Consider the following 25771-nt stretch of genomic DNA (forward strand, 5'->3'; position numbering starts at 1 on the left):
GTCGTCTCAACGGATTTCCATGGAGCCCTATTTAAAGTGAATGCGGCAGTCTCTAAAGCATAGCCCCAAAATGATAGCGGTAAATCGGTAGGAGACATCATAGATCGCACCATATCTAATAGAGTGCGATTACGATGTTCGGACACACCATTATGCTGAGGTGTTCCAGGCGGCGTTAGTTGTGAAACTATTCCATATTTTCTTAAGTCTGTGCCAAATTCGTGACTCAAGTATTCTCCCCCATGATCTGATCACAAGAACTTGATTTTCCTGTCACGTTGATTCTCAACCTCACTCTGAAATTCCTTGAACTTTTCAAAGGTCTCAGACTTGTGTTTCATTAAGTAGACATACCCATATCTACTCAAGTCATCAGTGAGGGTGAGAACATAACGATAGCCACCGCGAGCCTCAACACTCATTGGACCGCACACATCAGTATGTATGATTTCCAATAAGTTGGTTGCTCACTCCATTGTTCCTGAGAACGGAGTCTTGGTCATTTTACCCATGAGGCATGGTTCGCACGTGTCAAATGATTCGTAATCAAGAGACTCTAAAAGTCCATCTGCATGGAGCTTCTTCATGCGTTTGACACCTATGTGACCAAGGCGGCAGTGCCACGAGTATGTGGGACTATCATTATCAACCTTACATCTTTTGGTATTCACACTATGAATATGTGTAGCATTATGCTCGAGATTCATTAAGAATAAACCATTCACCATCGGAGCATGACCATAAAACATATCTCTCATATAAATAGAACAACCATTATTCTCGGATTTAAATGAGTAGCCATCTCGAATTAAACGAGATCCTGATACAATGTTCATGCTCAAAGCTGGCACTAAATAACAATTATTGAGGTTTAAAACTAATCCCGTAGGTAAATGTAGAGGTAGCGTGCCGACGGCGATCACATCGACCTTGGAACCATTCCCGACACGCATCGTCACCTCGTCCATCGCCAGTCTCCGCTTATTCCGCAACTCCTGCTTTGAGTTACAAATGTGAGCAACCGCACCGGTATCAAATACCCAGGAGCTACTACGAGTACTGGTAAGGTACACATCAATTACATGTATATCACATATACCTTTCGTGATGCCGGCCTTCTTGTCCGCTAAGTATTTGGGGCGGTTCCGCTTCCAGTGACCACTTCCCTTGCAATTCTTGAACTTAGTGGTTTTATTCACCATCAACACTTGATGTTCCTTTTTGATTTCTACCTCTGCTGATTTCAGCATTGCAAATACTTCAGGAATGGTCTTTTCCATCCCCTGCATATTGAAGTTCATCACAAAGCTCTTGTAGCTCGGTGGAAGCTAATGAAGGATTCTGTCAATGACCGCGTCATCCGGGAGATTAACTCCCAGCTGATTCAAGCGGTTATGCAACCCAGACATTTTGAGTATGTGCTCGCTGACAGAACTATTTTCCTCCATCTTACAGCTGAAGAACTTGTCGGAGACTTCATATCTCTCGACCCGGGCATGATCTTGAAAAACCATTTTCAGCTCTTCGAACATCTCATATGCTCCGTGTCTCTCAAAATGCTTTTGGAGCCCCAGTTCTAAGCTATAAAGCATGCCGCACTGAACGAGGGAGTAATCATCAGCACGTGTCTGCCAAGCGTTCATAACGTCTTGGTTCTGTGGGACGGGTGCGTCACCTAGCGGTGCTTCTAGGACATAATCTTTCTTGGCAGCTATGAGGATGATCCTCAGGTTCCGGACCCAGTCCGTATAGTTGCTGCCATCATCTTTCAGCTTGGTTTTCTCTAGGAACGCGTTGAAGTTGAGGACAACATGGGCCATTTGATCTACAAGACATATTGTAAAGATTTTAGACTAAGTTCATGATAATTAAGTTCATCTAATCAAATTATTAAATGAACTCCCACTCAGATAGACATCCCTCCAGTCATCTAAGTATAACATGATCCGAGCTAACTAGGCCGTGTCCGATCATCACGTGAGACGGACTAGTCAACATCGATGAACATCTTCATGTTGATCGTATCTTCTATACGACTCATGCTCGACCTTTCGGTCTTCTGTGTTCCGAGGCCATGTCTGTACATGCTAGGCTCGTCAAGTCAACCTAAGTGTATTGCGTGTGTAAATCTGTCTTACACCCATTGTATTCGAACGTTAGAATCTATCACACCCGATCATCACGTGGTGCTTCGAAACAACGAACCTTCGCAATGGTGCACAGTTAGGGGGAACACTTTCTTGAAATTATTACGAGGGATCATCTTATTTAAGCTACCGTCGTTCTAAGCAAATAAGATGTAAAACATGATAAACATCACATGCAATCAAATAGTGACATGATATGGCCAATATCATTTGCTCCTTTGATCTCCATCTTCGGGGCTCCATGATCATCGTTGTCACCGGCATGACACCATGATCTCCATCATCATGACCTCCATCAACGTGTCTTCTTGAAGTTGTCTTGTCATCTATTACTTCTACTACTATGGCTAACGCTTTAGCAATAAAGTAAAGTAATTACATGACGTTTATGTTGACATGCATGTCATAAATAAATAAAGACAACTCCTATGGCTCTTGCCGGTTGTCATACTCATCGACATGCAAGTCATGATTCCTATTACAAGAACATGATCAATCTCATACATCACATATATCATTCATCATTCATCACAACCTTTGGCCATATCACATCACAAAACACTTGCTGCAAAAATAAGTTAGATGTCCTCTAATTGTTGTTGCAAGTTTTTACGTGGCTGCTATAGGTTTCTAGCAAGAACGTTTCTTACCTACGCCAAAACCACAACGTGAATTGCCAATTTCTATTTACCCTTCATAAGGACCCTATTCATCAAATCCGATCCGACTAAAGTGGGAGAGACAGACACCCGCCAGCCACCTTATGCAACTAGTGCATGTCAGTCAGTGGAACCGGTCTCACGTAAGCGTACGTGTAAGGTTGATCCAGGCCGCTTCATCCCACGATGCCGCCGAATCAAGATAAGACTAGTAACGGCAAGCAAATTGACAATATCGACGCCCACAACTACTTTGTGTTCTACTCGTGCATAGTAACTACGCATAGACCTAGCTCATGATGCCACTGTTGGGGAACGTAGCAGAATTTTAAAATTTTCTACGCATCACCAAGATCAATCTATGGAGTCATCTAGCAACGAGGGAGAGAGGAGTGCATCTACATACCCTTGTAGATCACGAGCGGAAGCGTTCAAGAGAACGGGGTTGATGGAGTCGTACTCGACGTGATTCAAATCACCGATGACCTAGTGCCGAACGGACGGCACCTCCGCGTTCAACACACGTACGGTTGGGAGACGTCTCCTCCTTCTTGATCCAGCAAGGGGGAAGGAGAGGTTGATGAAGATCCAGCCGCACGACGGCGTGGTGGTGGAAGCAACGGTGATCTCGGCAGGGCTTCTCCAAGCGCTGGGAGATGGAGGAGTGTCACGGGAGGGAGAGGGAGAGGCCAGGGGCTTGGGTGCGCAGCCCTCCCCCCCTCCCCCACTATATATAGGGTGCCTAGGGGGGGCGCCGGCCCTAAGAGATCCAATCTCCTAGGGGGCGGCGGCCAAGGGGGTGCCTTCCCCCCAAGGCAAGGGTGGCGCCCCCACCCCTAGGGTTTCTAACCCTAGGCGCAGGGGGAGGCCCAAGGGGGGGCGCACCAGCCCACTAGGGGCTGGTTCCCCTCCCACTTCAGCCCATGGGGCCCTCCGGGATAGGTGGCCCCACCCAGTGGACCCCCGGGACCCTTCCGGTGGTCCGGGTACAATACCGGTGACCCCGAAACCTTCCCGAAGGCCGAAACTGGACTTCCTATATATAAATCTTTACCTCCGGACCATTCCGGAACTCCTCGTGACGTCCGGGATCTCATCCGGGACTCCGAACAACTTTCGGGTTACCGTGTGCTAATATCTCTACAACCCTAGCGTCATCGAACCTTAAGTGTGTAGACCCTACGGGTTCGGGAGACATGCAGACATGACCGAGAAGCCTCTCCGGTCAATAACCAACAGCGGGATCTGGATACCCATGTTGGCTCCCACAAGCTCCACGATGATCTCATCGGATGAACCACGATGTCGAGGATTCAATCAATCCGTATATAATTCCCTTTGTCAATCGGTACGTTACTTGCCCAAGACTCGATCGTCGGTATCCCAATACCTTGTTCAGTCTCGTTACCGGCAAGTCACTTTACTCGTACCGTAATGCATGATCCCATGATCAATCACTTGATCACTTTGAGCCCATTATGATGATGCATTACCGAGTGGGCCCAGAGATACCTCTCCGTCATACGGAGTGACAAATCCCAGTCTCGATTCGTGCCAACCCAACAGACACTTTCGGAGATACCTGTAATGTACCTTTATAGTCACCCAGTTACATTGTGACGTTTGGCACACCCAAGGCACTCCTACGGTATCCGGGAGTTGCACAATCTCATGGTCTAAGGAAATGATACTTGACATTCAGAAAAGCTACAGCAAACGAACTACACGATCTTTGAGCTAAGCTTAGGATTGGGTCTTGTCCATCACATCATTCTCCTAATGATGTGATCCCGTTATCAATGACATCTAATGTCCATAGTCAGGAAACCATGACTATCCTTTGATCAACGAGCTAGTCAACTAGAGGCTTACTAGGGACGTGTTGTGGTCTATGTATTCACACATGTATTATGATTTCCGGATAACACAATTATAGCATGAACAATAGACAATTATCATGAACAAAGAAATATAATAATAACCATTTTATTATTGCCTCTAGGGCATATTTCCAACATTGGGTGTTGCAGAATTTTGGAAGAGAATTTCATAAGCAAACAGCGGTTCTGAACTTCAAGATTTTTAATGCCTAGACCACCAGTATCTTTAGGTTTACAAACGTTTTTCCACGCGACTAGGCAGCTCGCCCCAGTGCAAGTTGCCTCGTTAGACCAGAAGAACGCCCTCCGAATGGCGTCGAGTTTGTCTATGATCGACTTAGGGAGTCGAAAGACGGACATGAAATAAACTGTTAAGGAGTCTAGGACCGCATTCAGCAGGGTGAGACGTGCTCCCCATGAGAGCAGGTGGGCCACCCAACCGAAGAGAAATTTCCGAAAGCTGTCTATGATCGGGTCAAAAGTTGTGAGTGGCAGTTTGGTGGGGGATAGGGGTAGACCTAGATAAACTAGCGGAAAGGAGGATAAGGAACATCCAATAGCTGCGGCAATGTTGTTTTGTGTGGATGAGTCGGTGGCTATGGTGAGAAGAGTTGTTTTGTGAAAGTTGATGACTAGCCCCGTTGCAAGGGCGAAATCATGAAGGGTGTTTTTGAGAATTATGGTGGCGGCGTCACTAGCAGCAGCAATAATCAGGGTATCATCAGTGTATTGAAGTGTCACGGGTGGTTTGGTCGGTCGTAACGGGTGGCAAAGAACGTTGGTTTGGAAAGCGTTGGCGATTAATCTTTGAAGGACGTCAGCAATGATGATGAACAAGTATGGCGAGAAGGGGTCACCTTGGCGGAGGCCACATCTACATTGAATCCAGGACCCTGGAACGCCATTTAAAAGAATAGATGTTTTCCCAGTGAGAAGGATGTTTTGGACCATGAACAGAAAATGGTAGGAAAACCGCGGGCTTGTAGGATTTGAATGAGGGAGGACCAGCATATGAGTCAAAGGCTTTCCTGAAGTCGAGCTTGAAGACCATGGTCGGGGCTTTACGTGAGTGGCACGCACTGAGGATATCAGCAGCATAGATGAAATTTTCAGCAATGTTACGTCCATGAAGGAAGCCCGTCTGATCATAATGAATGAGCAGTGGGATGAGAGGTTTAACTCTATTTGTGAGGACTTTGGCAACTGCTTTTGGCGTGCAGTTTTGGAGAGAGATGGGTCTAAACGCGTCAGGAGATGTTGGCGCCTGTGTTTTTGGAAGGAGTACCATGAAGGCACGGTTGAAGCGATCAATAGAAACGGTTTGATCGTGGAAGGCAGAGAAGAATGTTAGGATGGGTTGTTTGATATTATTCCAAATTTTCTGAAGAAGATGGGTCCAAAGCCGTCTGGGCCAGGGCTAGCGTTGGCGTTCATGGAGAGGAAAGCTTGGTGGATTTCATCGTGGGAAAAAGGTTGTGCAAGATCACGGAGTTGGGGGAGGGGAGAGGGATATAGTTGTAGTAGACTGAAATTCCAAGTTGCATTTTTTGTGGTCCCGATTAGTTGTTGGAAAAAATCTTTTAAGATGTCAGCTTTTTGTTCGTGCAGGAAAACTTCAGAAGAGTTGTGTATAAGCATAGGGATTTTGTTTGATCGAGATCGCTGTGTAGCCGAGGCGTGGAAGAATCGAGTGTTCTCGTCACCGTCAATGGCGACCCTGATCTTACCCCTCTATTTCCAGAAGGCGATTTTTTGTTTGATGGTGCATTGAAGCAGGTTGGAGAGCGTGAGCCTCGGTTTTTGTTCGAGCGGGAAAAGAGGAACGAATTCCTCGTTTAGGTCAAGGGCCTGGATAGCCAGTTTGCAATTTGTTTCTCGTTGGTAGATGGGCTGCAGCATCTTGGCCCAAGATTTTAGGACCAATCTAGTAGCTTTAATGTTTTGAGTGAGAGAAGCAGCAGGATCTGCGGGAATCCCACCATGGCGTTGTGGATTGGGCTGCCAGCAGTCGCGCACTATGTTTGAACAGGCTGGGAGTGAAGTCCAGAAGCGTTCAAATTGAAAAAGGCGGGAAGATGGGACAGACGTGGATACAGTGACGAGGAGTGGAACGTGATCAGAGACAAATCTAGTGAGAGAGGTGAGGTGTGAGTTGGGGAAAAGAGCATCCCAAGATAGGTTGATCAGCACCCTATCTAGACGAATTAGCGTAGGAGACAGTCTTTTATTTGACCAAGTAAATTCTCTATCAAGGAGTGGGAGCTCTAAGAGAGCAAGTTGATCAATGGTGTCATTGAAGACGTCTGCCTCTGATCGTCGGAAGTTGTTGTTGTTGCGTTCATTGGGGAATCGAGTAAGGTTAAAGTCACCGATTAGGAGCCAGGGGGATTGAGATGGTGGTTCGATCTGTTTGAGTTCGTCAAGGAAAACTAGTTTTAGATCTCGTTGCGAGGGGGCGTAGACGTTTGTGATGAAGATGTTGTGTGGCGATGCAAGACATGATAGAGTTAAGGTAGTTGTGAAACGCCTATGTTGACAATTGAGAAGCGAGAAGCAGTGTGAGTTAGTAGCCGAAAGAATGCCGCCCGTAGATCCGATTGCGTCGAGGTGGTTGTTAGAGTCAAGGAAGCGTGGCAAGATCGATCGTAGTTTGATTGTATCTGGTTTTTGTAATTTGGTTTCTTGAAGAAGGGCTATAGATGGGCGCAAGAGATTGATTTCAGAGAACACATTGGCACAATTGTCATTATATCCTAACCCGCGAACATTCCAGGACACGATAGAGTAGGTAGCGTTTTTCATAATGGAAACTTAAACTGGCACCTTACATAGGGGTATTGACCTATCATACAACCATTACGGGTCAAGATACAGTACGACAAGCTAACAGAGGTAGGCGTGAGCACCATTACAACTAGATTCATCCTAACATAGCAACTACGGGGCGATGCAAGACACCGGATACATGGCCAGGATTGGCCGCCACATGAGTGGCCGCAGAGAAGAGAGCACATCATGGCGATCCCAGGCCACCGGAGCCCGGAGCGATGTCCGCCACCATCTCCGGCGTGGCGCCGTAGGCAGCAGCAACGGCAGCAAGGTCCTCAGGCGAGGCGGGACCGTGGGCAGAGCCATCGATGAGCCCAGAGTCATCGCAGAGACGAGCGTGGATCAGGGCATCAGAGAGATCTTTCGAAGCAGAAGATAGGTCAAGCTTTTTTGCCTTGGAGCGCATGGCCTTGGCGGTCATGGAAGAGTAGACAGGCGGCTCGATTTCGGCCAGCCGAGCGCTGCGCCTGGCCTTGACGCCGGAGTCGGCAGCCATTTTGGCGCGCCTGCTAATGCGCCTGGCAAGGCACTCGTGCATAGGCTCCGGAGGCAGGTCCATAGGCTGGACGGCAGGAACCACAGGCGAGGGGAGCGCCGGAGGGGCAGGTGGGGAGGGTGGAGGAGACGGTGTAGGTGGCAGTGGAGGTGGAGAGGGGGGAGCTATCAGGGCGAGCAGGGGGCGTGCATGGCGCGGACGAGCAAGCACCTGGGTTGGAGAGGGAGAGCGAGCGGGAGGAGTCCATGGGGCATGGACAAGCATGGCGACACGCATGCCGTCGGCCATGACTACCAAGATCGGGATGCCATCGAGAGGCCTGGCCGCAGTAGGGGATGGAGGAGGGCCCGAGGGCGACTCCGGCGTGCATGCAAATGGGGACATGGCCGTGGCAATGTTTCTGATCTGCGTAATGGTGGAGGGTGAGAGGCGAGGGAGCTGTCGTCTCTGTCCTCAGAGGAGAAGGGCGATGCCCCAGAGCCATGACGGAAGAGCGCGCGGCTCTCCAGTTTGACAATGATGACGTCGTTGTCTGGAAGGCGAACCATGAGGCATGGGGGGAGGACGAAATCGCGGGCAACCATAACAAGAGCGCGAACGCTAGAGTGGTCGCCCTGGAAACAGTGCTGGTCGGCGGAGACAAAATCTCCAAGATGAGAGAAGAAGTACTCTGCCCCCTCCGCGTGCCAGAGCTCGTCGGGGTAATCGAACACCTCAAACTCAGCCATGTGGATGAAGATGGCCATGGATCTGTTGTCAGCGTGCTCAGGCCGTTCGAAGAAGAGGGTGTTGCCCTGGTGGTGGATCGGTCCATGGCCAGTGGCCGCGAGGCGCTCCTTTGTGTTGGCAAAGGAGAGACGCCTGGCGCCACGTGCGGAGGAGGTGAGGCCGAATGTGGGGTTGTTGCGGTGGTGAGCGATGGCCTGACGTATGAACCTGAAAGGGTTGTGCATGGGAGTGGCAAGGTGCACGTAGGCTAGGTTGTCAACTTGGCGAATGAGGCAGCTTGGAGCGATGAGGAGAGGGATGTGTGGTGCCGGGGAGAGAAGCATGAGGCTGCGGTGGGTATGGTGGCAGGGGAAGGGGGAGGAGACGGAGCGAAGGACGGCGCCGGAGGAGAGGAGGAGGAGGTGCGCGGCCCGAAGATGAGCGGGAGATGGAAGGGAGGCAGATCGTTGGTGAGAACGCAGTGGGAGCCGAACCAGATTGGCGCGCCATCGGAGCGCGTGGAGCCGGCCGACGAGCTGGAGGCGGTGTGGGTGCCCGTCATGTGCGCCATTGAGCTGCAAGGCGGACGCATAAAAGCAGGGTTAATACGCGGTGTAGGGGGCATAGGAGGGAAGAACGGGAGGAAGCGGATGGCCTTGCACCTGAAACTCTGGTGGCCGGAGCACCAGCTGCGAGAGCACCGGACGGGGTCGCGGCAATCGGCGATAGTGTGGTCACTAGCAAGGCACCGAAAGCATCTAGACTTCTTCTTGCGGCTGTAATGGTGGTGGATGTGTTTGAGGCTGGTCATCTGGGGAGGAGGGGTTTTATAGGCAGGAGAGGCCGATGGATGGGGGAGGGGTGATGCAGAGGCCCGAGGCGGGGAGCTAAGCAAAACCTCCCGGTAGCTGCGCGGGTCTTGCAGCGGCGTGGAGACAGAAGAGCGCAGAGGGCAGGCAGCAGAGGCAGGGGCGTGGCACTGGTTAATGGCGATCTCGAGATGGACCTGAGGGGACTAGGCGGAGAGTAGGCTGACGGAGGTAGGGGAGGCAGGTGGTGGAGTAGACGTGATGATGGGCGCATGCGTGTGCATGCATGCGTTGGTTTTATCATGCGGTGAGGTCGAGCGGGAGGGGGTTTGTGGGACCCGCGAATCAGTGGTTGTAGGGTATGATATATATAGTGCAAATTGGCACCTGGGGGATCGAGCAGGCCGAACGGCCGACCGGAGGGCGGCTGTGGCGACGCAGGTGGGCCGGATGCGTCAGTGGAATGTGAAGGGTGGCGTGTGAGCGGGTCGTCCATGGCCGGATTATTTAACAAACTAGGCTGGTCGATGGAGGGTACGGTGTAGCCATCTACACCATCTTGTTTTCTTTCTGGAGAAAGGATGCGGGGAGACGCGACGGGGGAGGCCGATCCAGATGAGAGGCACACGTGTCCCAGGCCATCGAGTGCAATGCGGTCAACCGAGGCAGTAGCAGGGGAATCCACGCATGGAACAGTGTGTTGTATCTTAGTGGACAGGTGAGAGAGATCTTGCGGTAGTAGTTTAGTTGACGGATGCGGTCCAAGAAAGGACGTGGGGTGAGTGGGCAGGATGGGTGCGGACGGGTCAATTGAGTCCGATTCAAACACGACTGGCAGCAGTACCGATCGCACTATTTGAGATGCTTGGTCAAACGAGTCAAATAATTGAAGCTCAAAATTTGAAAAAGGGATGGGCGCGCAACAGAGGACTTCAGATCTAACCTTGACCGAGAACACATGCACTAGAAACAAGTTCGGAGCGAGCGTGACCGCATGGAAGACTCGTTGGAACGAGAACTGGTGGTCTAGAGCATTATTAATCAGAGTTACATTAGCGCAAACTGACTTAGAACAGAAAACGATCCATATAGGAGTGGTTGGTTTGTGGGTTAGACATGTGGTGGGTGTGGTGACAAGACAGTGGTACTTAGAAAAAATCAGCTTATTGAACGAAATGCCAGGTCGGAACGGTCGTACCTTTGCATGCGATCGCTGTGGTGTGAGTGCTGCGGAAGTCGCAGTAGGCCCAGCGGGCAGCCGACCGTTGGCGAGAGCGGGGCCCACCTGCATGGAGGACATGCACGGAGTGGAGCGTGGGGTGTCGTCGAGGACGATGCGAGGTGGCGTCGGCGATGCACAGAGCGGCGAAGATGCCCGCGCAGCCAGCGCGGCCGGCGTGACATGGGGCGCCACGGTGATGGTGGCGAACATGCGAGGAGCCACAATTGGGGAGCAGGCAGCCATGAGTGTGGCAACGTGGCGGGAGGAGACCGGCACAGCGAACGCTGCGTTGGAGAGGCGTTCAACAGCGATAGAACGCGCAGCTCCACCAAAGCGGAAGGAGAGAAGAGTGGCCACAAGAGTTTCATCAACCGTGAAGTCAGCTTTATGGACGAAGAAGATGATTGTGGTGGGCGAGGCCGATGCAGTTGGCGACACGAAAACTTTGGATGAGAACAGTTCAAGGATATTGCGCGCGAAGTCGACGCCGGGCGAGGGGAAGAACCCAAGCTAAGAGCGCGGGAATGCGTCGGCATGGCCGAAGCGGTCACCAATGTCAAAGTGCTTTTTTGGTGGATGGATGGCTGGTGGGTGAAGGTGGGTGGCGGTGGAAAAGGAAGAAACTGGATGGAGTGAGTTGTGGCGACGAGAATGGGCTTGGCGATGAGAGTTTGAACGATGCGCATGTCGGAGACAGAGATGCGAAAGAGTTGATCGTGAAGGCGGGTCACCTGGAAGGCGGGAGCGTTGCCGCCCAGGCAGGCTTGCATGAGGACGGCCACAAGTTCTTCGTCGAGGTCGAGCGAAGAATGGTGGACATGCACGAAGAGGAAGCATGGAGGTTCATGGCGGCGCGGGTTGATATGCTTGGAGAGACACCTCCATACCTGCGCCTGGAAGTCGTCACCCATTGCGTCGCCGACGCCGAGCGCGGCGCGCAAGGCCTTGGCGGTGGGGGAGTCATTCCATCGAAGAGGGTCATGGAAGGTGGCCGTCGGCGGAGACGGGGGAGGGGCAGAGACGGTGGTGGTGGGTGGGGCTGGGTCGCCGGAGCGGAGCGGGAGGAGAGGGGAGAGGGGAGCCATCACCCACAATTCTACATTCGGTGGATCACCAGGTCGGTGCACTTGGAGGTTGGAGCCAACAATATCACCTACGACCATGGCTCGGTGTGAGGCCTTCAAGATCGACAAGGTCATCGCCCTTCCAGAAGAAGGGTCACTGGGGTCGATCTCCAGCAGGGTATTCTGCTCTGCAGAGTGCTCGACGAGAACCCGAACCACATGGTGCGCTTCATGCCGCTGCCTAGGCCAAAGGCCGGCAATAACGAGGATATCGGAAATTCTCCGTCGGCACACCGTGATGTCGCCTACGTTGATGGTTTGATCAAGTTTATCGAGATCAAAACACGAACAAGCATTACTCATGGTGCTTGTGATCCCTATGACACCGAGGATATGCATATACAGTTTGATTCAGATTTGGAGTGGAACACATACACCAGGGGCACAACAGACACAGTCATCCGCCATGGTTGGAGGGCGGTCGCATGGGTCAGGAAGCTTTCTTCAGATGGTTGGACCAAAGACTGTGAGGCCGACGTTGATGATATCGAAATTGACAGCACAAAGCACTTCGGCGTGCCTGAGCTGAGGGGCGGCTGCTCCGGAAAATTAACACTCACTAACCTCATGGCAGCAGCCCCAACCCTGAGCATGCATGGGAACGATGTCGTTGTTGGAAATATGCCCTAGAGGCAATGATAAATTAGTTATTATTATTATATTTCATTGTTCATGATAATCGTTTATTATCCATGCTAGAATTGTATTGATAGGAAACTCAGATACATGTGTGGATACATAGACAACACCATGTCCCTAGTAAGCCTCTAGTTGACTAGCTCGTTGATCAATAGATGGTTACGGTTTCCTGACCATGGACATTGGATGTTGTTGATAACGGGATCACATCATTAGGAGAATGATGTGATGGACAAGACCCAATCCTAAGCCTAGCACAAAGATCGTGTAGTTCGTATGCTAAAGCTTTTCTAATGTCAAGTATCATTTCCTTAGACCATGAGATTGTGCAACTCCCGGATACCGTAGGAGTGCTTTGGGTGTGCCAAACGTCACAACGTAACTGGGTGGCTATAAAGGTACACTACGGGTATCTCCGAAAGTGTCTGTTGGGTTGGCACGAATCGAGACTGGGATTTGTCACTCCGTGTAACGGAGAGGTATCTCTGGGCCCACTCGGTAGGACATCATCATAATGTGCACAATGTGACCAAGGAGTTGATCACGGGATGATGTGTTACGGAACGAGTAAAGAGACTTGCCGGTAACGAGATTGAACAAGGTATCGGGATACCGATGATCGAATCTCGGGCAAGTATCGTACCGATAGACAAAGGGAATTGTATACGGGATTGATTGAATCCTTGACATCATGGTTCATCTGATGAGATCATCATAGAGCATGTGGGAACCAACATGGGTATCCAGATCCCGCTGTTGGTTATTGACCGAAGAGTTGTCTCGGCCATGTCTGCATGACTCCCGAGCCCGTAGGGTCTACACACTAAGGTTCGATGACGCTAGGGTTATAGAGAAAGTATGTACGCGGTTACCGAATGTTGTTCGGAGTCCCGGATGAGATCCTGAACGTCACGAGGAGTTCCGGAATGGTTCGGAGGTAAAGATTGATATATATAAAGTATGGTTTTGGCCACCGAAAGTGTTCCGGACATCACCGGTAGTGTACCGGGACCACCGGAGGGGTCCGGGGGTCCACCAGGTGGGGCCACCAGCCCCGGAGGCCTACATGGGCCAATAGTGGAAAGGGACCAGCCCCTAGGTGGGCTGGGGCGCCTCCCACCAAGGCCCAAGGCGCCTCTAAGAGGGGAAGGGGGCAAACCCTGGGGCAGATGGGCCCTAAGGCCCACCCCAGGTGCACCTCCCCCTCTCCCCCTTGTGGCCGCCACCCTAGATGGGATCTAGGGCTGCCACACCCCTTGGGGTGGAAACCCTAGGTGGGGGCGCAGCCCTCCCTCTTCCCCTATATATAGTGGAGGCAAAGGGACAGCCCAACACACGAAGTTCTTCCCCTGTTGGCGCAGCCTACCCCTCTCCATCCTCGTCTCTCATAGTGCTTGGCGAAGCCCTGCTGGAGTTCCGCGCTCCTCCACCACCACCACGCCGTCGTGCTGCTGTTGGACGGAGTCTTCCCAACCTCTCCTTCTCCCCTTGCTGGATCAAGGTGTAGGAGACGTCACCGGGCTGCACGTGTATTGAACGCGGAGGCGCCGTTGTTCGGCGCTTAGATCGGAATCAACCGCGATCTGAATCGCTACGAGTACGACTCCTTCATCCGCGTTCTTGTAACGCTTCCGCTTAGCGATCTATAAGGGTATGTGGATGCACTCCCCTTCCCCTCGTTGCTAGATTACTCCATATATTGATTTTGGTGATGCGTAGAAAATTTTAAATTTCTGCTACGATCCCACAGTCGTTGTTTACCTGCTGTCCAAGGTGAACATCCACGATGAAAACGCCTGGATCATTGCGATCAACATGACAAGCAAGACCTTGGGAGACACGGCCTCGTTTTCTGCAAGAAGAACATTCGGTTTCAGCATAGCATGCCGTCCCTGCTCATTCTCCAGACATCTGGACATGACAGCAGATCATGGCGAAGCTGTTTTGCAGAGAAAAACAAGTGAAAATCCTACTGCATACACAACAGTCCTTGTACGTGGTTTGGATCCATGTGTAACTGAGGACGACCTCAGGCAAATCCTAGCTCGGTTTGGAGAACTTCATGATTTGCATATGCTTGAAGATGAGGGATCCGCGGTAGTAAAATTCATTGACAGGTTGTGCGCTCTCAGCGCCATATGCGAACTGCATGGAACTCGGCTTGGTTGCAAGTATGTTGGTCTTAAACGGGACCACGTCGACTCCCCAAACGGGCCGCCAAAGGCCAGACGGGATGCAAAGAGACCTCGTCCATATCCGAAGTATTATGGTGCCAACACTGATGCTGTGGTGTTGACAAGCCATGGGTACCACCCGCATAAGATGAACTGGCCAATCCTGTATTGACGCAGGGATAGCGTTCTTCTGTCGAGAAAAACACCGTCGGTGCGCCGGTACAGAATGCGGTAGTAACATACTAGCTATGTGCTTGCAGTTGTTACATGATTTTATTGCATTAGACATATGTTCGTCAAAAAAGGAGAAGAATCTTGGACAACATTTTGTTAAACTTGGTATGATGTAATAGTACTACAGTATATCTTACAGAAACTACAGCATTGCGATGTGTAAAATCCCTGCATTTAAGCATGCACACGGTTTACATATTGCCTTGTCATTATAATCTAGGACAACCATGCACAAAGCCATATTTTCAACAAAGGGTGGATTTTATTAACTCAAAATGAAGCATCAAGTGGATACAAACATAATGAGCACACACCCGGCCTCTGCATATCTAGGATGCACACAACCAACACCAACACACACAATTAAACATACGGCAAAGAGCAAAGTCATATAAGACCAAAGCTATGCTTAAGTGAAGAAAAGAAATACTAAAGCAGTCAAAACAGCAATTGACAAACTACAACAACAGCTACACAGCTATCCAGTATTTACTTCTGTTCTGGTAAATCACGTAGCTTCTGCTTCTAATTGCGAGGACATGATCGAGCACATCACCGGCAAGCGTTATATGTATGTTTTTAGAAGAAGAAAAAAGAATTTTGGAAAACATTTTGTTGAACTTTGTTAAGCTTGGTATTATGATGTATTCTTACTACCCCGGCGCAAGCAAATCACCCATGGTAAGCATACAACTTACCATGGCACGTCGTTATGATTTAGGACAACCACAAAGCTATATATGCATGGTACTTTTCGATATGAGTCATGTCGTTTCTCAAATGCTCAAAACACTGAAATGAAAAGTTATGGGCTGAACTATTATGTCAACCCATATGAGTTACAAAAAATAGCACACTCTTTTCCATTATACACCTTCCACCTATCAAAGCCCATGACAGTGAATATATCTGAGCCATGCTTCTCAATTGGTTTTCTTGAAAAGAAGAAACAAGGCAAGCAATATGCACGATCTTTGGAAGGTGAATAGTCTATCCAAGCAAATTATTTGAATCAACTATATACTGAAATCGACGGTGGTGTTTTGTGGTTCATATTATATGGATGTTCTCTCATGTACAGCTACAGGAATCCAATGTTTCGTTGAAAGTTTGCATATGAATTAAATTGACATTGTAGACGTTATACGCACCATGTTCCTCTGTGACCGGATCAGCAGCGGTGTTGGAGCTTGAACCACTGGTTTGAAAAGTATAATTATTGTGGTGCCATCCTTTTCATGAGCCAAAACAGCACTCTCAAGTAGGAGTAACTATTGGTTTGTAGTATTATCAAACTGACAACTATAATACTCCTTCCGTTCCTAAATATTTGTCTTCTTAGAGATTTCAATGGACTATCACATACGGATGTATAAGACATATTTTTGAGTGTAGATTCACTCATTTTACTTCGTATGTAATCACTTGCTAAAATATCTAGAAAGACAAATATTTAGGGACGGAGGGAGTATTCCTTACTAATCACTGGACCAGGTTAGGGAATGTCTGTGGCACACGGCAATTGTGCCCTTGTGTAACAACGATTTTGTTTTCTCTCCCCCGCTCTCTTTTCTACCCACGAACAAATGGTTAGGAGAGGCAGTTTCCCCACGGGCGCCAACAAGGCCGCGAATTCCTCTCCTCTCCGGCGACGGGAGAGGGGCGGGATCCCGGTTCTCTTCTGGCTTGTAAATAGTCTTGGGGACAGTGCGTTCTGCGGCGCCGTTGGGATGGTGGGAGTAGCGTCCCGAGAATAAATCTGCATCGGCTCCATTCCCACACTGGTAATGTCTTCAAGGGCGGCATCTCGAAGCTGTATGTCATGTCTACTCGTTGTGGTTTAGGTTTCCTGGTTGACGTCGGCGAGACGGTGACGGCGACGTCTCCATCGGAAGTTTGTGCCCACCTACTTCTTCCTCATTGATGTGATGCTCCTTCCAACATCATAGAGGAGCAGGGTGTGGCTGGTGGTTACTACCTTTGGTGGTGGCGTTAGTGTGCGGAACATGATGGTCTGTCTGGAAAGAGAGAAGAAGTATGTGGATTGCGGATCTAGTGGTCTTCCTCGAGGCACGAAAAGTTCTGGATCGGTGTCCAGGCCCCCGGCCGACATGCCACAAAGTTATGTGCCCTGCCGCGTGCGGCGTGCCTAGTCTTCGGTCACAAAACCCAAAACGACGATGGTGCCTCCGTGGCTATGGCAAAGATGGAGGCCTTTCTCCTCTTTCTCCAGCGAGTTTCTCGACAATGTTGGAGGTTGGAGATGGTCGACAATTTCAGCGTGTGCAAGGAGCCCCGGGGATTTGATTGTTTCTTCGTTTCTCTCAGGCTCCGTCGTGCAAGGTTTCTAGGATAGATGTTCGGTCCCCGTGTGTTTCTTTGTTTCTATGTATGTGGGTTCATGTAAACTCTCTTTGGTTTAATGGAATGCATGGTTATCTAAAAAAAGACAATTGCACCCATGCAGCTTCGCTAATCACTAGCGTCCGACATAAACGCCCAACGAAGCCCTAGCATGGGTAATGACGGCGTTGTCGTTAGCAAAACGATCAACAACCGAGAATAGATCAATGATGGATTGTCTATTCAACACTCATAGTGTCAACTTGAATCTAAAATACGCACTCCGCAAGCTATGTGGGCTGGCCCATCCGAGCAGGTTTTTCTCGCTGCTTTGGTTTTTTTTGCTTTTACTTTATCTTTTTTTATTTTTCTCTTGGTTTTTCTGATAGTTTTAAACTATTTTTCAATTGTTTCCTTTTCAGAGTTTTTTTTGTTTTTTGGGAAAACTACGTGTGTTTTTTTCTCAAAAGTGTATAAACATAAATCTAGTCATGTGTTGGTATTTCCAAAATAATATTTTTTTAAAATCTGAACACTTTCGTTAAATACATGAAATCCTTTACAAAATAAGCGAACTTTTTTTTACACACGAAGACTTATTTACATGCACCATTTTCAAACACGACACAAACATTTTTTCTGTATGCATCAACATTTTTGCTGAGGTGTAAGAATATTTTCTTAATTTTCCCGCCCTAATTGTTTTGATAAGGTATAAATACACTTTTTACAAACCTGGCATGTGTTCCAACCTGTGACCTTTAGATGCAAAAAAGAAAGAAAGAAAAACATGTGAGCCACTACGTGATCAATTTTTTACACGTTATAGTAAATAAAAAAATGAGACCTGCCAGGACTGGCCCTTAGCGATTTATCTCCACTCTTATAAAAAAAACTCGAGTTGGTGATGATGGTGTGTTTGCCATACTGCAATATAGACCGTTCGATCTATATCTAACGGATAGAAAGCAAACTATGACAATTTTGTAAAAAGATACTCACACCGCTCTCTACATTTGCAGATAAGATCTTCCCTCGCTCATCTTTGTCTCCCACAAGATAAACGACTCGTATAAATGCATCTTGATGTTTCGTGCAACGCATGGGCCTCTTGCTAGTTTTTATTGAAAAAGAAACACCTTGAGCATGTTATACTCCCTCCATTCCAAAATACAGTGCGCCCGCGTTTCCCGAGCTCCAACTTTGACCATAAATTTAACCAACGAGACCAACTGCGGCGAGAGAAAAAATTATATAATTGAAAACTTCTTTCGAATACGAATTCACTAATATAATTTTTGCTCCCTGCCGCAATCAGTTTTGGTAGTTAAATTTTCGGTCAAAGTTGAAACACGTGGATAGAGGAAGCACTACATTGTGGAATGGAGGGAGTAGTACATATACATACGGTCTTGTACCTAATTGTTTTGGGCTTGGACCGTTCACCCCACACTGGGGGGCACTCGGAGCTTAGGCCCATGTCTTTGCTCTGCAGATATCGAGTTCCTTGCCAGATCGGACTCGTTACTCCAAAAAAAAAAAGCGAGATCGGACTCGATTCGCAGAAGAAAAAAGTGATCGGGAGCCGATTCGGTTTACCCTCCCCTGTGATCCATGTACTATATAAGAGTAGCGCCGGCGGCAATTAGTTCACGCGTTGAGATCGACGTGAGCTTTGATCCAGGGAAAGAGGCTTGCTGTAGGTACGTGTAACGTGTGCTAGTGCGTGTGAACAAGAACATCGCCGGCGAAGCGGCAATGATGGTGGCGGTCTCCCCCGAGCACCTCCTCGGCGTCCTCTATGGTTTCTCCAGCGGCGGCGCGGAGCTCCTCAAGGCACGGAGGGTCGACGCCGGCGCCCGCCCTGCTGTCCAAGCCGCACACAAGTTCCTCGAAGACCGCGAAAGTCAGCTTAAGGGCTACGAGCCCGTGGCGTCGCGCGGCGGCCTCATCGCCCTCCGCCGCCCATCGCCGCTCGGCCTCTCCCCGCCGCAGCCTTCCGATCTTGTCGTGTGCAACCCCGTCACCGGGCAGCACGTATCCCTGCCGCGCCCGTCCACCTGGGACGAATCTTTCGTGCTCCTCCCCGACGGCGGCGGCGACTTCCGCTTGCACGTCGTGAACCTCGAGTTGGCCGACGCCGGGATGCTTCAGGTTCAGACCTTCACGTCATCATCGGCGGAGCCGTCCAAGGGTGCGTGGGGCGCCGTCGTGGCGACCTACGCGCACCTGCCCTTGGGCGCTCCGAGCAGGTTCCTCCGACCGGCGCCGCTTGTCCTCGACGGCGTCGCGTACTGGCTCTGCAAGTCCGAGTCCGAGTGCCTCGGCTACCACGTCCTCGCGCTCCCCCTCGACGGGCGGCGGCAGCCGGCGCCGATCAAGCTCCCGGACAAAGTTCTACAGAGACCAGAACATGACAAGGCGCGCGGGTTCAACGCCGACGACCTCCTCCTAGCGTCGACGATGGTGAACGGGAAGCGGCGGCTGACCCTGGCCGTGGTGAAAAATTTCACAATATCTCTGTGGACACTGGAGGACGACCAGGTGAAGCCAGCGAGGTGGACGCGGCACAAGTTCTTCGACATGTGGAGGATCATGGTGGATCGCGGATGCCCGGCGCCATGGCGGGAGGAGGGAGACAAGCTGGCGCTGGAGTGCTTCTCGGAGGCGAGCGGCAGCCTGCTCTTCCACTTCTACCTTCGCATGTTGCACAAGCTCGATCTCAAGGCCAGCGAGGTGGAGCTATTCGCGGTCTACTGCAAGCGGAACTCGAGCAACATGTGCGAGTACGAGATTAGTTAGAATATTAGTTCAACTCCACGAGATTAGGAGATTTCGTCAACTTAACTGTAAGATTTTTCGGGTATTCGCGCTAGGATCCTAGTTCGTTGAAAAAAAAAAGCCAGGATCCTAACTCCTTTGCCACGGGACATATTGTTTTGTTACTATACAGATCATAGGTTTTTTATGATTTATGATATCAAACTTAGACTTTACTAACCAGCAAAGGGCCCATATTTGTCCATTTAAATTGTGATGTTGGTTTTAACTTTATGTAAGTCACAATTGTGGTAAACTTCTCAATCTATTTTCTGCCCTCCTTCCGACCGAAGAACAAATGAACCCTTAAAATTATAAAATTGATGAAGTAGTTAAAGTTAAAGAAACTTCGCATGACCCGTATCATCACGAGTAATGCTACATCAACGGGGTGATTTAATATGGAGTTCACGGACTAGTTGAGGTGGACCAATAGAATTGCGGATTAGGGGAGGAAGGGCCCGCACCCCTTGAAATTCAGGGGGGCAAAGATATTTGTTAGAAGGAAGCCCTGTAAAACGCCCGTGATTCTCCATGATTCTAATTTTATTGGTATCATCACCGCGTGGGTGACTCGCTGCGTTAGGGTTCCACGCAGCCACCTCCTTGCACATCGTCCTCCTCACCGTTGTTGCGGCCTCGGCGAGGCCTCACCGCCGCCTCTTCCTCCTACCATAGCCACACACTCCTTCTAAGGTTCATCTATTTTCTCCCCACGCTCTTTCGGCCAAAAAATAAATTCAAACCTCAAAATTATAAATGGAAGTATTTGAAGCTAAGAAACTCAAAACGATGAAGGTGATAAAAAGAGAGCATGAGGCCATGTAAAACGCAAGACGTTTAGAATGGTGCTTGTGAAAATGAATTGTTTTTTTCTAAAGCATTGTTGATTATTTGCATAGTACATGCGTTTATTTAGGCATCTTTTTTTAGTGATTCGAAGATTGAAGATTGCTGACCAGGCCTTTGCTATAAAAATAAACACAAGTGCTTTTAAAAAAATCACTTTTTCTTGTACAAGCACTTCCCTAAACATATTGCATTTTTCAGTACATCTAAACACCTTGCATTCCTTTTAGGGGAATATGCGTTGATTTATTGATTACTGAGGACCAAAGGAATGTTTACAATATCATGTGACTGCAGCAGCCAAACATGTCTACCCAACGCCAAAGAATGGGAAAACTTAGCTAAAATGTCTGCTTCAAAATTCCTACTTTCTACTCTCAAAAATGAAGTTACAAACTTCAAACTCTCCTGCACGCTCCTTGATTTCCTTAATGATGGCACCATGTTTACCGCCGGTGTCGCTGCAAATGTCATTCGCCACAGTTTTGCAATCTGAAGATATAAGAATCTTTGTAAGCATCAAGTCATTTGCCAAAGCCATCGCCTCTCTACATGCCAAAGCTTGAAGGCATGGAACATCACAAATCCCTCGCAGGGCGATCGAAGAAGATCCAAGATAATGCCCCTGCTTGTCTCGACAAATCACGGCCACCGCTCCTATATATTTTCCAAAGTCTAAACACCTTGCATTGTTTGCATGGTAGTATATGGTCTCAGAGAAGAAGAAAAAATGGAGGCTTGAGAAAAGGAGCACCACTCCAGAGCAGGCCGGGCTCTCTCCACCCGCTACGTACGTGATCTGCGGGCTTCCACTTTGGGCCCAGAATATCGAATCACAACCTGTCGGCCCAGGAGGCCCATAGCCTAGCCTGCTCTACGAGCCTAGGAGGACTCGGCCGAGTGAATAAAGGGAGGCGAGCGAACACTCGTCGATCCCCACCACTTCACAGGCTCGCGCTCGCCGAGGAGACGAGCGCACGGCCCCCGAACCGGCAGCCGACGGCGAGGGAGCACCGGCTTGGCCCACCCGCCGGCGGCCGGGCATGGCGGGCCAGCCGCCGCAGGGCCCGGAGGACGACTTCCTCGACCAGTTCTTCTCCCTCACCAACTCCCTCTCCGCCGCCGGCCGCCCCTCCGGCGACCAGCCCTTCTCCCTCGCCCTCAGCCTCGACGCCGCCTCGGACGCCTCCGGCAGCAGGGGCGGCATCGGTGACGACGCCGGCCACGCCGCGGTGAGCGCCCCCCTCCGCTTTCCCCCCCTTTTCCCTCTGCCTTTTGCGCTCAACAGAAACGCGCGTGCCGTGGCTTATCTTATCGCCTGCCTCTGCAGGAGCGGGACGGCGTGCAGCTCCCCGGCCTCTTCCCGCCGGTGTTCGGCGGTGGCCTGCAGCCGCCGCACCTCCGCCCCAGCCACCCTCCCCCACAGGTGCGCCTCTGCAGACAAATTGTGCGTGTTTCAGCTTCGAATTTTCAGAATTTGTGCTAACTGCGTCACATCCGGTGGCCTGTCGTGGGTTTCAGATGTTCCACGCGCAGCAGCCGAAGCAGGGCGGGCCGGCCGGCGGGCCACAGCCGCCGGCGCCGAGGCCGAAGGTGCGGGCGCGTCGCGGGCAGGCGACCGATCCCCACAGCATCGCAGAGAGGGTAATGGAATTCATTCCTTCTGTTACCAAACCTTTGAAGTTACGCACTCTGCCTAGCCTAGGCCATTACTCGTTACTGTGCACCCATGCTGTTACCAAATCAAAGGCCTGGGCCCTGGGGTCATGCTTGCACAGTGTCAGTCTGCGACCAAGCAATCACCTCTAACTTGACACCGAAGCGACAAGGTTCCTGTATTCAATTGCATCAATTCACTTGCTGCACAAGTCATCACGGGTTTTAAAAATGGTTTGGCGTTAGCCAAATGATGGGCAGTCATTCGGCGGACGCATTTGGCGTTTTCTCTAAGGCTCGCTAAGTCACGTATTGCCATGTGGTTGTACTACGCTAGATGTCTGCATGCTACCTTTGACTACTCATATGTCATCTTGCAATCCTGCTACTCAGTGAATGTTATACAATTATGCAGCACTATCTACTCTAGTTTTTAAGGTTGGCTGCCTCCTTTAAACTTAATTATGTGCCATATCTCTAGCAGTTGCATGACTGTGTTTGTACGTCGGGCTGTATTCTCCCACTCTGTATTTTTTTAAGCCTGTTTTACGATTCTGGTAGGTGTTTATTCAGGAGTATTCTGAACCATACTTGTTCCAATGCAGCTAAGAAGAGAGAGGATAGCGGAAAGGATGAGGGCCCTACAGGAATTGGTCCCCAATACGAACAAGGTAATCATTCTTAGTTATACTTGTAGATGTTATCATATGGGTGAAGACTTCTGTAGTTCACATGCCTGCCATTGAGCTTCACAGAATTTCAGCAAGTGGTCTGGGATCATGATGTGCTGAAAATATTATATTATCTTTGTGCTTCTTGATTTTGACCAATAACTTTTCAGCTCCAAAAAGATATTATTTTCTATCACGCTCCGTAAGCTTTGTATATGCCTTCCTTTTGAGATAATCTAGTGAGTTCCCTGGTAATCATCTAATTTTTTTTGAAGAACAATACATGCCCAATCGCCACATACAGAGTATTTAATATGTAACATCCAAATATGACAACTAGAAGAAATTCTGAGTCTCCTTTTGAACTACATGCAGACAGATAGGGCAGTTATGCTAGATGAGATCCTGGATTATGTGAAGTTCCTTAGGCTTCAAGTAAAGGTAAGGTTCACTATGCTATTGGATATGAACTGTCAACAACCATTGTGGTTTTAGTCTGATGGAACCTTGATTCCCTGATGTTAGGTGTTAAGCATGAGCAGATTGGGTGGTGCTGGTGCTGTTGCACAACTGGTTTCTGACATTCCACTTTCAGTTAAGGTAAACTTGCCAAAAACTGACTATTGACTAAATATAGCATTGTGCGCTATTACCTTCTTCTATTTTTACTGCATTTCAATTAAGGTAGGCTTATAGTAAAACCGTAGTACTGATTGATCTTTTATTTGGTTCCATATGTTGCACGTAATTCTTGAAATGTTTTTCCTTGGCTTCTTCCACCTACTTCTCTTTTCCTTTCTTTCTTTTCCATGGTGGAAGTTGCTGGCCATACTGCCGATTGAGAAAGCATCACCTGTGGTGCCATGAATATACCAATCAAAGTACATTGTTGTCTTGGTTTATTATACTGAGCATTGCTATAAAAAGTACAATATACAGTTTAGGTTTCCCCTGCAATAACCATTCCCCTTCCTTTACTCCTTTAGAAATTGGCTATCAACATCTTTTTTATTTTAATCTTCTTGCTTTCTTCTTTCTGGGAAGTGGTGCTGAAGGCAGAATCCATTCAGCACCTTATTTCAATTATCGACTTTTTTTATGTCACACTCTGTTCGTCCTTCTTGTTAAAAATCATCTATACTTATTGCTATCAGAGGCCCGTTAGAGAACCTGACACATCCCAGAATTTGCTCCATGATAGTTATAACATAGTGTGCATCATTCTTTCTTGATCAATTGTGCCTTGACTTGAAGTATAAATCTGTCTGGGAGTCCCTTTCCATCTCTAAATTGCCATATCTTTCGGTTGTTGAACTTTTATCCTGCTTTAATTTCGTTAGGGGGAAGCAAGCGATGGTGGGAGCAAACAGCAGATATGGGAAAAGTGGTCAACGGATGGCACGGAAAAACAGGTTGCGAAGCTGATGGACGAGGACATCGGTGCTGCAATGCAATTTCTCCAATCCAAGGCTCTCTGCATGATGCCAGTCTCTCTTGCCATGGCTATCTATGACACACAACATTCACAGGACGGCCAGCCAGTGAAGCCTGAACCCAACAACACTGCCTAGTATAGTAACAGCAGCTGCAACATCCCCGCGGCTGCTAGTAGGCATGCATGAACATGTTATCAAAGTGTTAAGATAAAAACTGCTGGTTCTGATCCACTAACTACAAGGAGGCAGGAAAAGACCTAAAAGATCCTCTCCACTCGAAGTTGTATCGACGGTATATGATGTCACCTACTACCCCTTTTCCATCTTTTGTTCAAAGGTGCTTTTAATTTTCAAGGATATGGTAAGCAATAACCTGATCATGCTCCTACATCTTTCAATACCCCTATGAGTGTGAGTGATGGGGAGAGCTACAAAAGAGTCTTGGCCTGCTCTCATTTTGTTTCTTTTCGGGTCTGTAGTGCACCAGCCATACACTTTGTGGTGGGGGCTGCTTTTCCGGTAGTGGGTGTTTGGGCTAATCAAAAAGGGATTGATTGATGTATGCGTTTGTATGCAGCCCGCGCAAAACGGTTGACAAAATTTGAACACGAGATGAAACGGGAGGCGGTGTCCGATGGTGATGTTCCTTCTCATCACCATTTCTCCAAAGTGGAGATGTAGGCTCCGGTCAAACTGAGGCTGAGCGTGCGTTTAGTGGGTCTGATATCTGTATGCACTAGCAATTTTCTATCTCCGTCGACCGAGTCACACTATAGATAAGAACTTCCATATAAAGTTTTCTCTTCTATTAATGATCAGTCCATAAAAGCCATCATCTATTTTCTGTAATGGCCTACTTCCCCAGATCTGCTTTGCCGACTGATGCGTGTGCAACAGCTGTGCTGTACTGTTCACTGCCGTAACCGCAAGGTTTTCTTGACATTGTGGACTGGTTGTGGGAATCTACAGCCTGGACGATCGAATGATTTTTGTGTGACTTGTTTGTTTGCATCATTGCATGTCACTGTAAATAGCTCACTGACTTGATACGTGCTCGTGTGCTGTTACTAGTTCA

The 25771-nt window shown here is 49.1% G+C and overlaps 1 protein-coding gene across 1 annotated transcript; it reads left to right on the forward strand.

Moving 5' to 3' along the window:
- The first annotated feature begins 21857 nt into the window (after positions 1 to 21857).
- On the forward strand, positions 21858 to 25050 carry LOC125510963 (transcription factor UNE12-like). Its single transcript, XM_048676248.1, has 7 exons — positions 21858 to 22165; positions 22264 to 22359; positions 22455 to 22577; positions 23195 to 23260; positions 23636 to 23701; positions 23786 to 23860; positions 24601 to 25050. Exons 1-7 carry the CDS (start codon positions 21977 to 21979, stop codon positions 24829 to 24831), a joined length of 846 nt encoding a protein of 281 aa, XP_048532205.1. The 5' UTR covers positions 21858 to 21976; the 3' UTR covers positions 24832 to 25050.
- The last annotated feature ends 721 nt before the right edge of the window (positions 25051 to 25771 follow it).

Source organism: Triticum urartu, chromosome 5 (assembly GCF_003073215.2).
Source record: "Triticum urartu cultivar G1812 chromosome 5, Tu2.1, whole genome shotgun sequence".
NCBI lineage: Eukaryota > Viridiplantae > Streptophyta > Magnoliopsida > Poales > Poaceae > Triticum > Triticum urartu.

Bases quoted from the DNA above. Each gene is read 5' to 3' on its own strand.
- LOC125510963 (XM_048676248.1), top strand. From the start codon at position 21,977: ATGGCGGGCCAGCCGCCGCAGGGCCCGGAGGACGACTTCCTCGACCAG. The intron at 23,261-23,635 runs GTAATCATTCTT...AACTACATGCAG, and splicing joins TGGTCCCCAATACGAACAAG to ACAGATAGGGCAGTTATGCT. The intron at 23,861-24,600 runs GTAAACTTGCCA...TAATTTCGTTAG, and splicing joins ACATTCCACTTTCAGTTAAG to GGGGAAGCAAGCGATGGTGG.